This window comes from Oryctolagus cuniculus, chromosome 13 (assembly GCF_051225735.1).
Source record: "Oryctolagus cuniculus isolate XC-2025 breed Fujian yellow rabbit chromosome 13, ASM5122573v1, whole genome shotgun sequence".
Lineage (NCBI taxonomy): Eukaryota > Metazoa > Chordata > Mammalia > Lagomorpha > Leporidae > Oryctolagus > Oryctolagus cuniculus.
In genome coordinates this window covers 76,390,822-76,405,729 of record NC_142879.1, presented here as the reverse complement: position 1 = coordinate 76,405,729, position 14,908 = coordinate 76,390,822, and the positions used below count along the sequence as shown (strand labels likewise).

Sequence of the window (14,908 nt, the reverse complement as noted above, 5' to 3'; positions counted from 1 at the left end):
AGATTGGACTCAGATGTAGGAAAGTACCCAGTGCACACCATCAGGGAGATCAGTTCCACGGAAGAGACGACACATGAGGATGTGAAAACTGACTTCCTAAATCCATCCATGCCCAATGACTCTCAGGAAAGACTTCAAGTTCAGGGAGTACCTGTACCATGTGCAGGGTCTGAGGCAAGAGTCCAAATGCAGTCTGTATGTTTTACAAAGTCATCAGCCAAGCAAACAGGCTGTGTATATCACGTGTTCTATCCTACTGTGATAAGCACATTTTCACAATGACAGTAAAAAAGTGTGCAAAAATTACAGTTCATAGGTAACAGAAAGTTGGCAAAATGCCAAAGATGAGTAACTTTAGTTATTCTCACATTTGTCTGGGTATTCTGTTGACAAGTCAGCAGCGTTCCAATGAGTAATGAATATTTACATAAAACATAAAGAATTATATCTTTATTCTACGTGATTTCTTTGCCTTGCCTTCATTTCAGCAAAATCATTACTTAAAACTCAAGATTTTCACATAATTCATGTTCTACTTCAAGAAATCTCCTAAAGGATAAAAAATAAAGTGTAATTATATCCAATCTAGATCACTTTGTAAACTGAAGACGCAAAAATCAAATTTAAATCATATTATGTGTTTTCAATAATATTATTTTCCTTCTAAATATTTTACTAGTCCACATGGTCTACTATTCTAATATTCTAAAAGTAGCTAATAGGATTAATAGGTAAAATACAGATGATAATTAGTGAATATCAAGATTTTAATCTAAATCATTTAAAGTAAAACATCTAGCTTTTCAGAATGTAATCTTTTTAATGTCTTTATAAAAATAAATCTATATTGGGGTCAGCGTTATGTCGTAGGGGGTAAAGCTGCTGCCTGCAATGCCGGCATCCCATATCGTTGCAGGTTCGAGTTCCAGCTGCTCCACTTCCTATCCAGCTGTCTGCTATGGCCTGGGAAAGCAGCAGAGGATGATCCAAGTCCTTGGGCCCCTGTACCTGCATGGGAGACCCAGAGGAAGCTCCTGGCTCCTGACTTCGGATCGGCACAGCTCTGGCAGTTGTGGCCATCTGGGGAGTAAATCAGCGGATGGAAGACCTCTCTCTTTCTCTTCCCCTATTCTCTGTAACTCTGCCCTTCAAATAAATAAAGAAATCTTTAACAAAATAAATAAATCTATAAGGACAACTACTTGGCGTGGTGGCAAAGACATCAGATTGGATGCTGGTGTCCCACATTGGAGTGCTTGGGTCTGGTACCCAGCTCTGCTCCTGACCCCAGCTTCTTGCTAATGCAGACACTGAGGGGCAGTGGTGACACTGCTGGTGGCTGGGTTCCTGCCACCCACACAGGAGACCTGCCCTGCATTCCTGACTCCTACTCAGGGGCCGTCCTGGGAATCTGAAGAGTGAACCCGCAGATGGGAGCACTCTTTCTCCTCTCTCACTCTCTTTGCCTCTCAAATAAATAAATACTAAGATAAACAAATAAAACTGTATTTATATAGCTTTATAAATAAAACACAATTTTGGGGGTCTCATAAAGTTTTATAAACACAGCGCAATTCTAGCCGTCAGTATGCACCTAAATGGCAACATACAAAAGCAACATGGGGGGCTGGCGCTGTGGTGCAGCGGGTAAAGCCACCACCTGCAGTGCCGGCATCCCATATGGGTGCCAATTCAAGTCCCAGCTGCTCCACTTCCCATCCACCTCTCTGCTATGGCCTGGGAAAGTAGTGGAGGATGGCCCAAGCACTTGGGCCCCAGCACCCACGTGGGAGACCTGGAGGAAGCTCCTGCCTCCTGGCTTTGGATCAGCACAGCTCTGGCCATTGCAGCCATCTCCAATGTTCTGGAGAGTGAACTAGTGAATGGAAGACTCTTTCTCTCTGCCTATCTGTAACTCTGCCTTTCAAATAAACAAATAAATCTTTAAAAAAAAAAAAAAAGCAACATGGCACTCACCCAGCTCACCTCCAAGGCTACGTACACATGTGAGCAACATGCATTTGTCATGTAAAATGGATTGCTTTGGTTTTATAAAACAAAGTTAAGCTTTGTTTGCTATTATAAAAGACTCCCCAGCCAATGTACGATTCTCACCAATTCTGTACTTAATAACTAAATGCCTCCAGGATCACAAGCTGGAACGCCAAAAACAGGCTCAACACTCCTGCAAAGTGATATATCATCATGCAAAAGGATCCATGGTATCTGCGGGTCACAGAGAGAAGCAATTTGACCATTATCCTGTCCACTGACAGTGACTGTGCCCCAACCCACAACATTCGCAGCCTTCGGAGCAGCTGCCTTTGTGCTGAGGGCTCGAGTGAGGCAGAGAATCAGGTCCCTCAGCAGCAACCCTGAATCCCAGATCCTGGGCATTGGGCAGCTCCAGGGGTCCTTAATACATGGGGTTGTGTTTGTGACTCTAGCGGAAGAGCCCAGGCAGGAGGCCCCTCTTGTCCTGGAGTAATTGCAGTGCTCACAGCAAAAACCATTTACATGTCTGCTATCGCGCGGAGTTGAGGAGAGGCTGTCTAATTGTTAAGATGCATGCTTTCAAAGAAGCCCAAGGCGACCCAGGATGAAGGCACATTAGCTACCACCTTTTTAAACGTGTGACACAGAACCTTGTACCCAGACTGGATGAACATCAGCATCAGCAAAATCCCCTGGAAGTCATGCATTCTAAAGAGCAGCAGGGGGACCAGCGCTGTGTGCAGTGGGTTAAAGCCCGGGCCTGCAGCACTGGCATCCCATATGGGTGCCGGTTCAAGTCCCAGCTGCTCCATGTCTGATCCAGCTCTCGGCTACAGCCTGGGAAAGCAGTAGAAGATGGCTGAGTCTCTGGGCCCCTGCACCCACGTGGGAGACCCAGAGGAAGCTCCTGGCTCCTGGCTTCAGATCAGCTCAGCTCTGGCTATTGCGGTCATTTGGGGAGTGAACCAGCAGAATGGAAGACCTCTCCCTTTCTCTCTTTCTCTCTCTCTCTCTCTCTCTGGCTCTACCTCTCTATGTAATTCTGTCTTTCAAATAAATAAAATAATTCTTTTAAAAAATTTTAAAAACAGAAAAAAGAGCAGCGGGGGCTGTGGACGTGGACACTGAAATCAGGTAGCACCTGTCTACCTCTCAGATAAATCACGAGGGCCCTACAGGAGAACAGGCACACTAAATGCCTCCCCCTCTTCTTCCCACACATTCTGTGCTGGCTTTCAAGAAAATCTCTGGCATGTGTACGTTCATAGAACTCCAAGATAACCCGTGCTTCTCCCAGAGCTTCCCGTTACAGGCATCTGTACTCTGAACTATCAACTGAATATCGTCTGTGAAGGTAAAACTAGTACAGGGACTCCAAGCACACACAAAGCTCCCCTTGCCTGGAAAAGGTGACACCAGAGGAGAACAGATCTGCTGACTCAGCTCGATCCCTGAACCCATACCGTGATGGCTAAGTTCATGGGTCAGCTTGGTGGGGCCAGGGTGCCCAGATATTTAGCCCAACACTATTCTGGATATTTCTAGCGCTGTCTATGATGAGATGAGCATTTAAACCTGCAGACTTGGAGCAAAGTAGGTTGCCTTCCCTAAGGTGGGTGGGCTTCCTTGGTCAATCAAGGGCTTAAACAGAACAAAAGACTGACCTTTACTGAGCAAGAGAGAATTCTCCAGCAAGTAGCCTTGGGACGTCATCTGAGCACCGGTTCTTCCGGCATCTACAGCAGACAGCCTGGTGCTCTACCTGCAACCTCTTCTAAGTCTGCAGCCTATGGATTCTCCCCATCACAGTTTATATTCCCCAGATAGCCACAGTTGCATAAAACAATTTCTTAAAATCAATTTCCTGTACTATGTTTCTAAATTTGTATATATGAAATGCATGAAGTTTGCATACCTTAAATAAAAACTTTCTAGGTTTAAGAAAAATCAATTTCTTTCTATCTATGTACAAATTCTATCAGTTCTGTCATTCTGGAGAGCCCTAACTTATGTAACACCAAAGCTGCCACTGAATCTAAGCTCCCAGGACTCTGAATTGAATCTCATACTCACCAAGTTTCTAGGCTCAGGGCACAAATCTGCGCACAGATCAATCATGCCTTTAAAGCTGTGGTCAAAAAGGCAGGACCACCTCCCACCAAGGATCTGCAGAAGTGAGCTAGACATGGAATGGAGGGATGGCCCTGGAACATCAAGCCAAGACAGGAGACTTCATAAGAAGTCTTGGGAACGAGAAAGGTTTATAAAGAAGGGCAGAGGGGGAAAGGCAGTGGGAGAGGCTCTTGAGTCCTACAGACTGGAGGGAGGTGGGCAGCATGAGAGTGGACAGATGGAGCTGGGGGGCTCCAGGCTCAAAGCAGGAAATCAAAGAAGGTCAAAGAGGCAGGGTCAAGCTTGGAACAGTGCCCACAGGGACTGCTCTGTCCAAACAGGATTTGGGATTTCCCTTGCAGGCTATAGACAAGGATCCTTCAGATATCCAAGGGCCCACCCAGAGCAGGAACTGGGTCTGCACAGGCACTGGGTCCTCCAGACACAGTAAGCCAGGGTCCCTCGACAAAGGAAGGCAAGGGGGAGAACGGACAGAAGGGCCAAGGAAAAGATGTAGACAAGAGGCCAAGGAAACATAGAACAAACTTGCCCTTGTATTCCGCATAGAAGCAAACACGTGCAGGATTTAAATTCCAGCCATTGCTGGACTGAGAAGTAAGAGAAAATAAATTCACTTATGACTGGCACTAAAAAGGAAAATCTTCTAGTCACTGCTTTGTGCTTACAGTTTTCAAGTAGTGCAGAAAAAAACCCAAATAGCATCTGATATAATTTGCATAACTTTACATAATTTCATGATTACCGTTCAGCAAAGAAGTTCCAGACCCCATCTCTTCCGTGTATTTGCTGCCAAAAAAGACAAAACGGAAAACATTGTGGACAAGGAACTTTCTATCCTATCCCTAAAAAAAAAAAGAAAGAAAAGAAAAGAAAAATCCCAAGAAGTCACATCTAAAGCTCTTTCTGCACGCGCTAATCCGAAGCCTTAGTGACGTCACGGAACCAGCGAACAAATATTTACTGACCCCACTGCTCCTTTCAAAGCACAGATGTCAGAACAGAGAGGATTCCCTCTTAGCCTGAAATCTCTCTTACACTGCCCGACCCGAGAACAGATGCATTTTCCTCAAAGGTAAAATAAGAATAACACTAGCCACTTTACAAGGCTGACTCCAGGATAGGATACGGTGGATGGTCTGGTACTGTGGGACTGCATGCCCCAGAAATACTTTGTGGGTGAGAGAAATAGTTTGTAATCAGACAAGATAAAACTCATGATTCGTTCATCCACAGAGCAGGATGATAAAGGAGTAAGTTATCCCCTCTCCCTTATCTTGGAGGAAGCATTCAAAAAACCCCAGCGGATGCCAGAAACCACAGAGTACCAAATCTCGAATACACGATGTTCTTTCTTATACACTGATTTCCTTGATAAAGCTGAATATCAAAATGAGGCGTAGTAAGAGATCAACAGTCATCACTAACAAAAAAGAACAATTATAACAATGTTATAATAAGTGCTATTTAAAGCTTATCAGTTGTTTGTTAATGGAATTTTCCATTTCATGTTTTCAGACCATGAGTCACTGAAACCATGGAGAGTGAAGTCACAGATGAGGTGGGACCCCTGAATATGGGATCCAGTGACTGCAAAAACAAATACAAGCTCCAAACAATGATTTATAGGGGAAGGGACTATTCATTTTTTGTTTCATAAACAGTCACCTACTATTACCATAAAAAGTTTTTGATTTGTATGAAGACCCTTAAAATCCCCTTCATTTTTTTGGTCTTCATTCTGCTTTTCCTTCCAAAGGCTACATGTACCACCATGACTTCTTCACTTCTGTGTGTAGCAGCCTATTTATTCCAGCATTCCTTTTGTAAATCTCACCCCTTACTCTTCTTTGAATTCTTTTACTCAGAACATTTTTTTGAACTAGCAAGAGCCTTGGCAAGCAGTGGTCCAACTGGGAGTGTTTTGAGATGGGGTTGCGAAGCCCTCTGGCTCAGTGGAGCCCTGGGGTCAAGTGCTCAGAGACCCTACAAGGATATTGGCAGCTCTCCTGCTTCCACCCGTGGCACTGGGGCACAGGGCCCAAGCAGATAAGAAAGCACGCACAGGGAAGAAGAGGCAGAGAGTAAACAAATGAGCTTTTGGGGGGGGGGGGTGGCTGAGCCGGCGCTGTACAGTGGGTAAAGCCACTGCCTGCAGTGCCGGCATCCCATATGGGTGCCAGTTCAAGTCCTGGCTGCTCCTCTTCCGATCCAGCTCTCTGCTGTGGCCTGGGAAAGTAGTGGAAGATGGCCCAAGTCCTTGGGCCACTGCACCCACGTAGGAGACCCAGAAGAAGCTCCTGGCTCCTGGCTTCAGATCGGCACAGCACAGGCCATTGTGGCCATCTGGGGAGTGAACCAGCAGATGGAAGATGTCTCTCTCTCTGCCTCTGCCTCTCTGTAACTCTGCCTTTCAAATAAATAAATCTTAAAAAAAAAAAGGGGGGGGGGTGCTGCAGTCACTACTGCCACAGGCGACGCAGATCCAACAGTCTACCTCTTCTCATTTTTCAAGAGACATTGATAATCCAGATTTTTAAATTATGCGATTGTAACCTACACACTAAAATCACTTCCCAGTACTGTTTGTATCTAAATATACAAACATGTACATATGTATTCACCCGTGCATTCACCATCCAAGCCCACCCTGATCTACATACACCACAGTGAATGTCTACACAGGCTTTCCACCAGATCAAACAGAAAACAAAACCATGCGAATTTTTCAAAAGGTCCATTAAGTGCCCATGGAGAAAAAAAAAAGCATCTATTTCCTACCTGCATGTTCCTTTCACATATTTGTAATCAAAGATGGATTTTTAACAATAGGATAGCAATTCAGTTTTTAATTTTTTTAAAAAAGATTTATTTATTTGAAAGGCACAGTTACAGAGAGAGGGGGAGAGACACAGGCAGAGAGATCATCTAGCTGCTGCTGGTTCACTCCCCAAATGACTGCAAACTCTGAGAGCCCAAAGCCAGGAGCCTAGGACTCCATCTGTGTCTCCCACATGGGTGCAGGGGCCCAAGCACTAGAGCCATCCTCGTTGCCTTCCCAAGCACATTAGCAGAGAGCCGGAAAGGAAGTGAAGCAGCCAGGTCTCCACCTAGCCCTGATATGGGATGCCGGCATTGCAGCAGGTGGCTTAACCTGCTATGCCACATTGTCAGCTCCAACTCACTTCTTAAAATGTATAACTGTGACTTTTATTTTACTTATTGTCTTATTATCAAACACATCTTACCCTTTCTTATCCCAATGTGTTTTCTTCCTCTTACTTCAAACTACCTAATGTTTAACAAGGCTCTCACTCTTTTTTTTTTTTTTTTTTTTTTAAAGAATTGTTTTAGGGGCCGGTGCTGTGGCATACCAGGTAAAGCCACCGCCTGCAGTGCCGGCATCCCATATCGTTGCTGGTTTGAGTTTCAGCTGCTCCATTTCCAATCTAGCTCTCTGCTATGGCCTAGGAAAGCAGTAGAAGATGGCCCAAGCCCTTGGGCCCCTGCACCCGCGTGGGAGACCTGGAGGAAGCTCTTGGCTCTTGGCTTCAGATCAGTGCAGCTCCGGCCCGTTGCAGCCACTGGGGAGTGAACCATCGGATGGAAGACCTTTCTCTCTTCCTTTCCTTCTCTCTCTGTTTCACTCTGACTTTCAAAGTAAAATAAATAAATCTTAAAAAAAAAAAAAAGAAGAAGAAGAAGAATTGTTTTATTTATTTAAACAGAGTTAGAGAGAGAGATAGAGCCAGAGAGAGAAAGGTCTTCCATTGCGCTGATTCACTCCCCAAATGACCGCAACACCCAGAGCTGAGCTGATCTGAAGCCAGGATCCAGGAACTTCCTTCGGGTCTCCCACAAAGGTGCAGGGCTCAAGGACTTGGGCCATCTTCTACTGCTTTCCCAGGCCATAGCAGAGAGCTGGATAGGAAGAAGAGCAGCCGGGACTTGAACCGGTGCCCATATGGGATGCCGGCTCTGTAGGCTAGGGTTTTAACCTGCTGCACCACAGCGCCAGCCCAGAGGCTCACTCTCTTTCTCTCTCAGCTCTAGCCAGTTAGGGTTCATTTTACTCTTGGAGTTTTTAGAATTTTACTGCATTTTCTTATGAATAAGCAAATGGAATTCCCATTACAATTTAAAACCACCAAAGAAAACAATGTGATAAATTTTCCCTGGTATTTCGAAAATGTCATTTAAATAGTGAAACACAAACTTGAACAACTAGTAATCTCTCAAGACCCAACCAAATTCCACCAGTGGCCATGGACAGGCAAGTGCTGGTTTCCGATCACTTAACAGTTCCATGGACCTCGTGCCAGCCACTCTTCCTCCACAGTCACCTCCTATAAAACCAGCAATTCCCCAGCACTGCCCTGGGCCCAGGCTCAAGAGTTTGCCAGGACCTTCCCACACCACAGAAGGCCACCTTCACACTTCCTCCTAACATGTAATGAATAAAGATTCCTTGATTCCAATACGTCATATACGAACTGATGCAGTAATCTGGCAAGGCTGCAGAGTTTGCAATTCAAATTACAGAAATTTTAATAAAGGGGAAAATAAAAATTAGCTGTGTGATTCCTAAGGCACTGTGATTCCTAAGGCACTGTAATTCCAGTACTTTCACTGCAACAAGAGAGAGTGCACAGACATATTCCACTGTGTAGAGGTTCAGGGTTTGATTTGGAGGCGAGCCACCACACGCTGTCACCTGCAGTCTTACGGGAGTCTCCTTCCAGGGACTCAGCAGGCCCGGGCGAGGATGGCAGAACGCCCCCATCCCAGACACTAAAGAGATAGTAATGTCACTACTTCCCAATAAATAACAATGAAAGAGTCATTGGATTAAATGACTTCCGTCCATTATCACCATAAACAATGATTATTTGGCAGCTGCTCTTTGCGAGTTTTTCACGCGCCTGTGAATAAATCGGGCCTTATTGATTCGCTAAGCCAAAATGTTTGACATTTTACTCTACTACCAAGGGCCATAATCCGCCGCTACACTCAGTGATGCTTTAACGGAGTCTGTTCCTGAATACATTTAATACGAGAGATTAGTACTGATTAGCTCCTGAGCTGGCCACTGACCCGGGTTTCTCGGAACATGTCCTTGTGAACGGAGTTCTCCGGACGCTATCAGAATCGGCACTCGAGTAACACACACCGGGCCGCTGCTATCCTCCTCACAGCATTCAATCTAATAATAATAATGACAATTTGAAGATCAATTTAACAGTGAGGCAGGAAAATACGGGACTGCAGAGTCCTGTGTGCCTTGTAAAACTATCCTGAAAAATACTAACGTCACTGTCTTTCAAGGAAGTGACTTTAGAAGAAGGAAGACCACTCAACCTCACTCTGGCAAAGTAAGCCAGCCTCTCTCTCTCTTCTCTCACGAAACATACCAGGCAACCCCCCCCCAACACTGCCAGGCAGTTCCCTCCCTACCCACCCCCCTCAACTCCTCTCCGACTGGGTCACTCCATCTAGGACCCAACTCGCTTAGCTCTGAGTCACAATAGGGAACTGCAGTCTCTGATTCTGTATGGCACTCACAAGAATCTCCCGATGTAGCTCATCTGTTCCCTAATCCATTCAAACCTCAACATTCCCCAATAAGTTACACAGGAAACTTCATTTCTCTGCTTAGGACAGATACTCCTGGGCTAAACGTCCATGGAGCCTAATTTTAAAGCGAATTCCAGTCCTCATGTTACAAAACAGGAAAACTAGCACCACATCTTTCCTCCTTCACAAGGATGGCAAACCAAGGCATTCCAGACTGGAAAGCTCTTTGGAGATTACACTTTATAATCCTCTCATTTCAAGCATAATAAAACTGGGAGGGGAGGTATCCAAGGAACTATTTTAATGGCACAGCCAGATAAGAACTCAGATCTCTGGCTCCAAGCACAGAGATTATTCCACATTATTCCACTCTGATCATTTCTGAGATCAGTAAGAAAATCTCTGTATCACCAGGACACCTCCCAGATAGAAACGCTGTGTGTCCTGGGTGGCCGTAAATCGTATTAATATTCTGCGAGGCCCTTCAAGTTTAACCACAACAAAGATCAACCGAGTTCAGTTGCAGAATTTACAACAATATTAGCTCGCTAAGACAGAAAACCACACAAACAAAAACTCTTGTTCAAAAATAGATTCTACTATTCCCTATGGAACCACTGCCGCCTCTGGTTACAAAGCAATAATGATCCTGTCCTACAGCAATCAATAAAACCTCTTACCCCATGAACCTGCTATTTCCTGAGTGTTCTCTGCACTAAAGATTTCCAAGTCATATTGATTACCTACTAAATTTTTTAAAGCTCCTTAAAAAAGAGCACTGAAGAAATTCTCAAATTAGCATAACTTGTTATTGTTTGAACAGACTTCAGATCTTTCAGTCACATTTAATGGTTTCCCTTTTCCCAGGGTTTCCTCATTTTTCACATTGAGCGTGTCTTGTGACACACGTCTGTGTCTTGCCTAATAGCACAGAGTCGGCAGGATACAAATTTGATGGTGTTTCTGAAACTGTGACTGCTGCCACATTTTTCTTCCAAGTGAGAAAGGGTGATTGATTAATAAACTCTGCCCTCTTTTCCTGAGCCTAAGCATGTTTTTTTACCAAATGAACCCATTACATCTGGGCGGGTTACAATGCAGCAGCCTGGAACTTCTCACTAAAACCATTCAGGGAGAAGCTATTGTGAAGAGGAAGCGGCCTCCGTCCTCCCCAAGGGCATTTAGCTACTCAAGGGTCAAACCTGAAGAGTGAATCATGAAAGTACGGCGCTGGGGCTCCCTTTTAGACTCCTCCTCTTTCTGTGTCCCCAAGTATGTGTGTGTGTGTATACTTGTGTGTGCGTGCATCTGGATGGAACCCCCCTGAGTGGGGGGGGGGGGCATGTGTATGAAGAGCTGGGCTCGGGGTGGGCATATATCTCTCTTTCTCTAACTAGAACTGGTATTTTCCCAATATCCCATCAGGACTGGTTTTTTAATGCCAGACCAGAAATCAGTCATGGGAAATTTAAAAAAAAATCAAATGTTGCCTTGCATATCTTCTCATTTCAGAGGTGGTTTTAATTCAGAGCCAAATCTGAAAATGTTATCTACAGGGCAGCCATTTGGCCTAGCAGTCAAGGCACCAGTTAAGCTGCCTGTTATGAAAGTATCTGGGCTTGATACCCACCTCTGACTTCTGATTTCAGGTAACAGCTCAAATAACTGGGTCCCTGCTACCCACATAAGAGACCTGGGTGGAGTTCCCAACTCTCAGCTTCAGCCTTGACCCAGTCTTGGCCACTGAAGACATCTGGGCAGTAAACCAACAGATGGAAGCTTTCTCTCTCTCTCTGTCTCTCTCTCTGCACCTTTCAAATAAAAAAAGTCTTCAAGCCACACTGCTGCCACAATCAAATAATGAAACACACACAACAGGGTGCTCAGATCCAAATACTTGGTGAAACTCAGTTTTCATGCCTACAGCCTTAAACAAATTGTCTATGCAGCCCTTTCTGCCACAGCAGGGTCTCTCCATCTCACCCCACTGCCAGCTTAGGCCTGAGCATTCCTTAGGGATGGGGCCATTCTGTGTGTGCTGCAGGTTTAGGAGCATCTGAGGTCTCCACCCACAGGACATCCACAGTGGCATCCATCCCTCCCCCAACCAAAGTTGCTTCCACACATTGCCACATGTCCCCCCTCCCCCGCCCCATACACACGGGATAAAACTGGCCCAGCAGAGACCCAGTGCTTGGGAGCCACTGAACCGATCGATCTTTGCCTCTGCACACTTTGAGCGCCCCCTTGATAGCGATGTCATTTCTCCTCAACTGTTCCGTTTACAAAGGCTTCCCACCCTGACCGCCTCCCCACCGCACGACAGGTGAAAACTTACTGGAGGAAGTCCGTTTAAAATGCTCCCCAGTCCTGTTCAACATGCCAACACCAACGCGTAAAAGGAGCAACGCAATCACCAAGCAGAATCATGACCTCGGTTCTCGGCACTCCTTCAACCTTCCCTTCCCTATCTCTTGAAAGCAACCAAGAGTCTCCAAGCTGTGGTTGGCTCAACGGCCAGGACCAGCGCCACCATGGGGAAACCATCTCCCGCCATCTCCCGCCTCCCGGGCGCCCTGGGCTCCCGAAGCCCCAGAAGCGATTTTGAAAGAGCCGGGAAGACCTTCCTACTCAAATCCACTAGGGGTCCTCAACATGCTCCTCCCAGTGTGGACAGCCACCAGGAAGGCCCATCAGCTGCGATTCAGCGTGGCTCACCGTCCGGAGGCATTAACACCTTGTTGTTCTGCGTGCACCACCCCACGGGGTGCAGATCCGCTATGACCACGTCACACCAGAAGTCCGCCCTGCGGTCCTCGCCGTAACCGCAGTAGCGCAGAAGCAGCAGCTGCCCGCACGTCGTGATGATCGTGGCCACCCAGTATGTGTCCGGGTTGTTCTTGTTGGCCACTTCCAACTTCATTCCCGGCTGGAAGTTGCTCTGCAGGCTGATTTCAACCTTGGGGAATCAGAGACGTAGAAAAACGGTTACCACGCTGGACACAGATCTCAGAGAAGGTTACAAGAACTACTAAAAAAAAAAAAAAAAAGAGCACTGGAATATTTTGGCCACCCACAACAGCACGACACCACCCACAGAAATACATGCAAAAAGAAAAATGAAAATAAAATGGGCTGCTGTTGTGTGGTTAAGCCACTGTCTGTGATGCTGGCATCACTTCTGAGCACTGGTTCAAGTCCCAGCTGCTCCACTTCCCGATCCAGCTTCCTGCTAATGCGCCTGGGAAAGCAGCAGAGGATGGCCCAAGTGTCTGGGTCCCTGCACCCACATGGGAGACCCAGAGTTCCAGGCTCCTTGCTTCAGATTAGCCCAACCCTATCCATCGTAACCACTTGGGAAGTAAAACAGCAGATGGAAGATTTCTCTCTCTCTAACTCTACCTTTCAAATAAATAAATCTTTTAAAAGAGAAAAGAAATGCAATGCAAGCCAGCAACATAATGTTAAGTTCTCTAGAAGCCACAATTTTTTTAAAGATTTATTTATTTATTTGAAAGTCAGAGTTACACACAGAGAGGAGAGGCAGACAGAAGGAGAGGTCTCCCATCGTGGGTTCACTCCCCAAATGGCCACAATGGCTGGAGCTGTGCTGGTCGAAGCCAGGAGCCAGGAGCTTCTTCCAGGTCTCTCATGTGGGAGCACTGGCCCAAAGCCTTGGGCCATCTTGCACTGTTTTCCCAGGCCATAGCAGAGAGCTGGATCGGAAGTGGAGCCGCCAGGCCTTGAATCAGTGCCCACATGGGATGCCAGCACTGCAGGTGGCAGCTTTACCCACTATGCCACAGCGCTGGCCCCTAGAAGCCACAATTTTTAAGATGAAACTATACTTCAAACCACATTTCATCTCTCCCCATGTATCTATCATATTATCATTTCCACACATAACAAACACAAAATATGTGAATGAGATATTCGACCTTCTCTTCCAGTGAAGCCTCCAAAACCCGGTGTTCTATTCTACCTGGAGGGCACAACGCAACTCGGACTACACACTTGCCCAGTGCTTAGTGGGCCCAGCTGGGATGGTTCCCATGTGCTCAGCACTGTCCTAGAGGATGGGTTTTCTTTCTTTCCTTTTTTCTTAAGTAAGAGTTTGTCTATTGACATTCACTGGACCTTCTCCCCAGACCAAAGAAGCTTTCCAGCCTGGTGGGTCATTATGTCCCAAAGTTGACCTATCTGGGGTTCCTGGGCAGCAGGTGCTTCCAGGAGATGATGGAATTATAAACCACTCGTCCAGGAAGTTAGTGCTACTTCTCCTTTCAGCACAGCACACAGGCCTGGGGAAATTTTGCATCATAAAGGACAGCTGCCCTTGCTGCCCTCCAGGGCTCTCTGTGACTGAAAGGGAGACAGGAGAGCTGACAGAGTCAAAGGGAGCCCGGGAAATTCTGCACAAAGGGAAAGTGCTAACCTCTTGCTAAAGAGAAGCTGGAAAAATTATCAACCAACTCCTCTTTCCTGCACTGCCTTAAGGAACCTACCAGATTCACTCCAAAATCTTAGGATGTTTATATCATCTTGGCTTTCCGGAACCATATCCCTGGTCACATGCCCAGAAAGCATTGGTTCTGCTTTGTTTTAATATTTAACTCTTGGTTTCTATTACATAACCAGAATTACATTCATAATACATGATATACCGTGTTATAATTATAACATGATGAGTATAAAATGAGAAAGGGGAATATAATTCACCTTTATAAGGTCACACAAATTTAATAAGGTATTAACTTCCCTTTCAAAAGAACACTTCACCTCCACAAAATAAAATAAAATAAAATGTTTCATTAAAATAAAGAATCAATGTTCTGGCGTCCTCATTCAGCCAAGCAGCCAAAAGAAAGAGCATATTAAGAAAGTCACCCAGTTTGCTTAGGATAATCAGACCGACCCTTTGCTCTGGGTAGCCCAGTGGGGGAAAAAAATGTTTCTCAGAGTTAAATTTCCATTTCCATTACAACAGTAATGCCTAAGAGCTTGAGTCCTGGAAATCTAGTCTTTTCCTGGCTCATGACAGATCCCCAATATCTCAAACCTAAGCAAAAATCTGATTAAACCCTCAATTTTTTGTTTTCTGGGCCTTGCCCTCTGGTGGGCATGCTATTGCATTATTCAAAGCAATAGTGTTCATGAGAATTGTTTTTTGGTTGGAGCCAAATGTTTTCAGAATATGCATGTTTATTTC

General features: G+C 45.6%; 1 protein-coding gene across 16 annotated transcripts in view; it reads right to left on the bottom strand.

The window, feature by feature from the left end:
• Positions 1-14,908, bottom strand: part of SFMBT2 (Scm like with four mbt domains 2) — a 259,224-nt gene that overhangs the window by 200,508 nt on the left and 43,808 nt on the right. For 15 of the 16 annotated variants that reach the window (XM_051821569.3, XM_008268056.5, XM_008268059.5 and 12 more), the window contains exon 4: positions 12,418-12,658. In XM_051821569.3, the coding sequence (XP_051677529.3) occupies positions 12,418-12,658 (241 nt within the window). Of the gene's footprint in view, positions 1-12,417; positions 12,659-14,908 lie in introns of those variants that run through there. The other variant, XM_089312351.1, reaches the window with a different exon arrangement.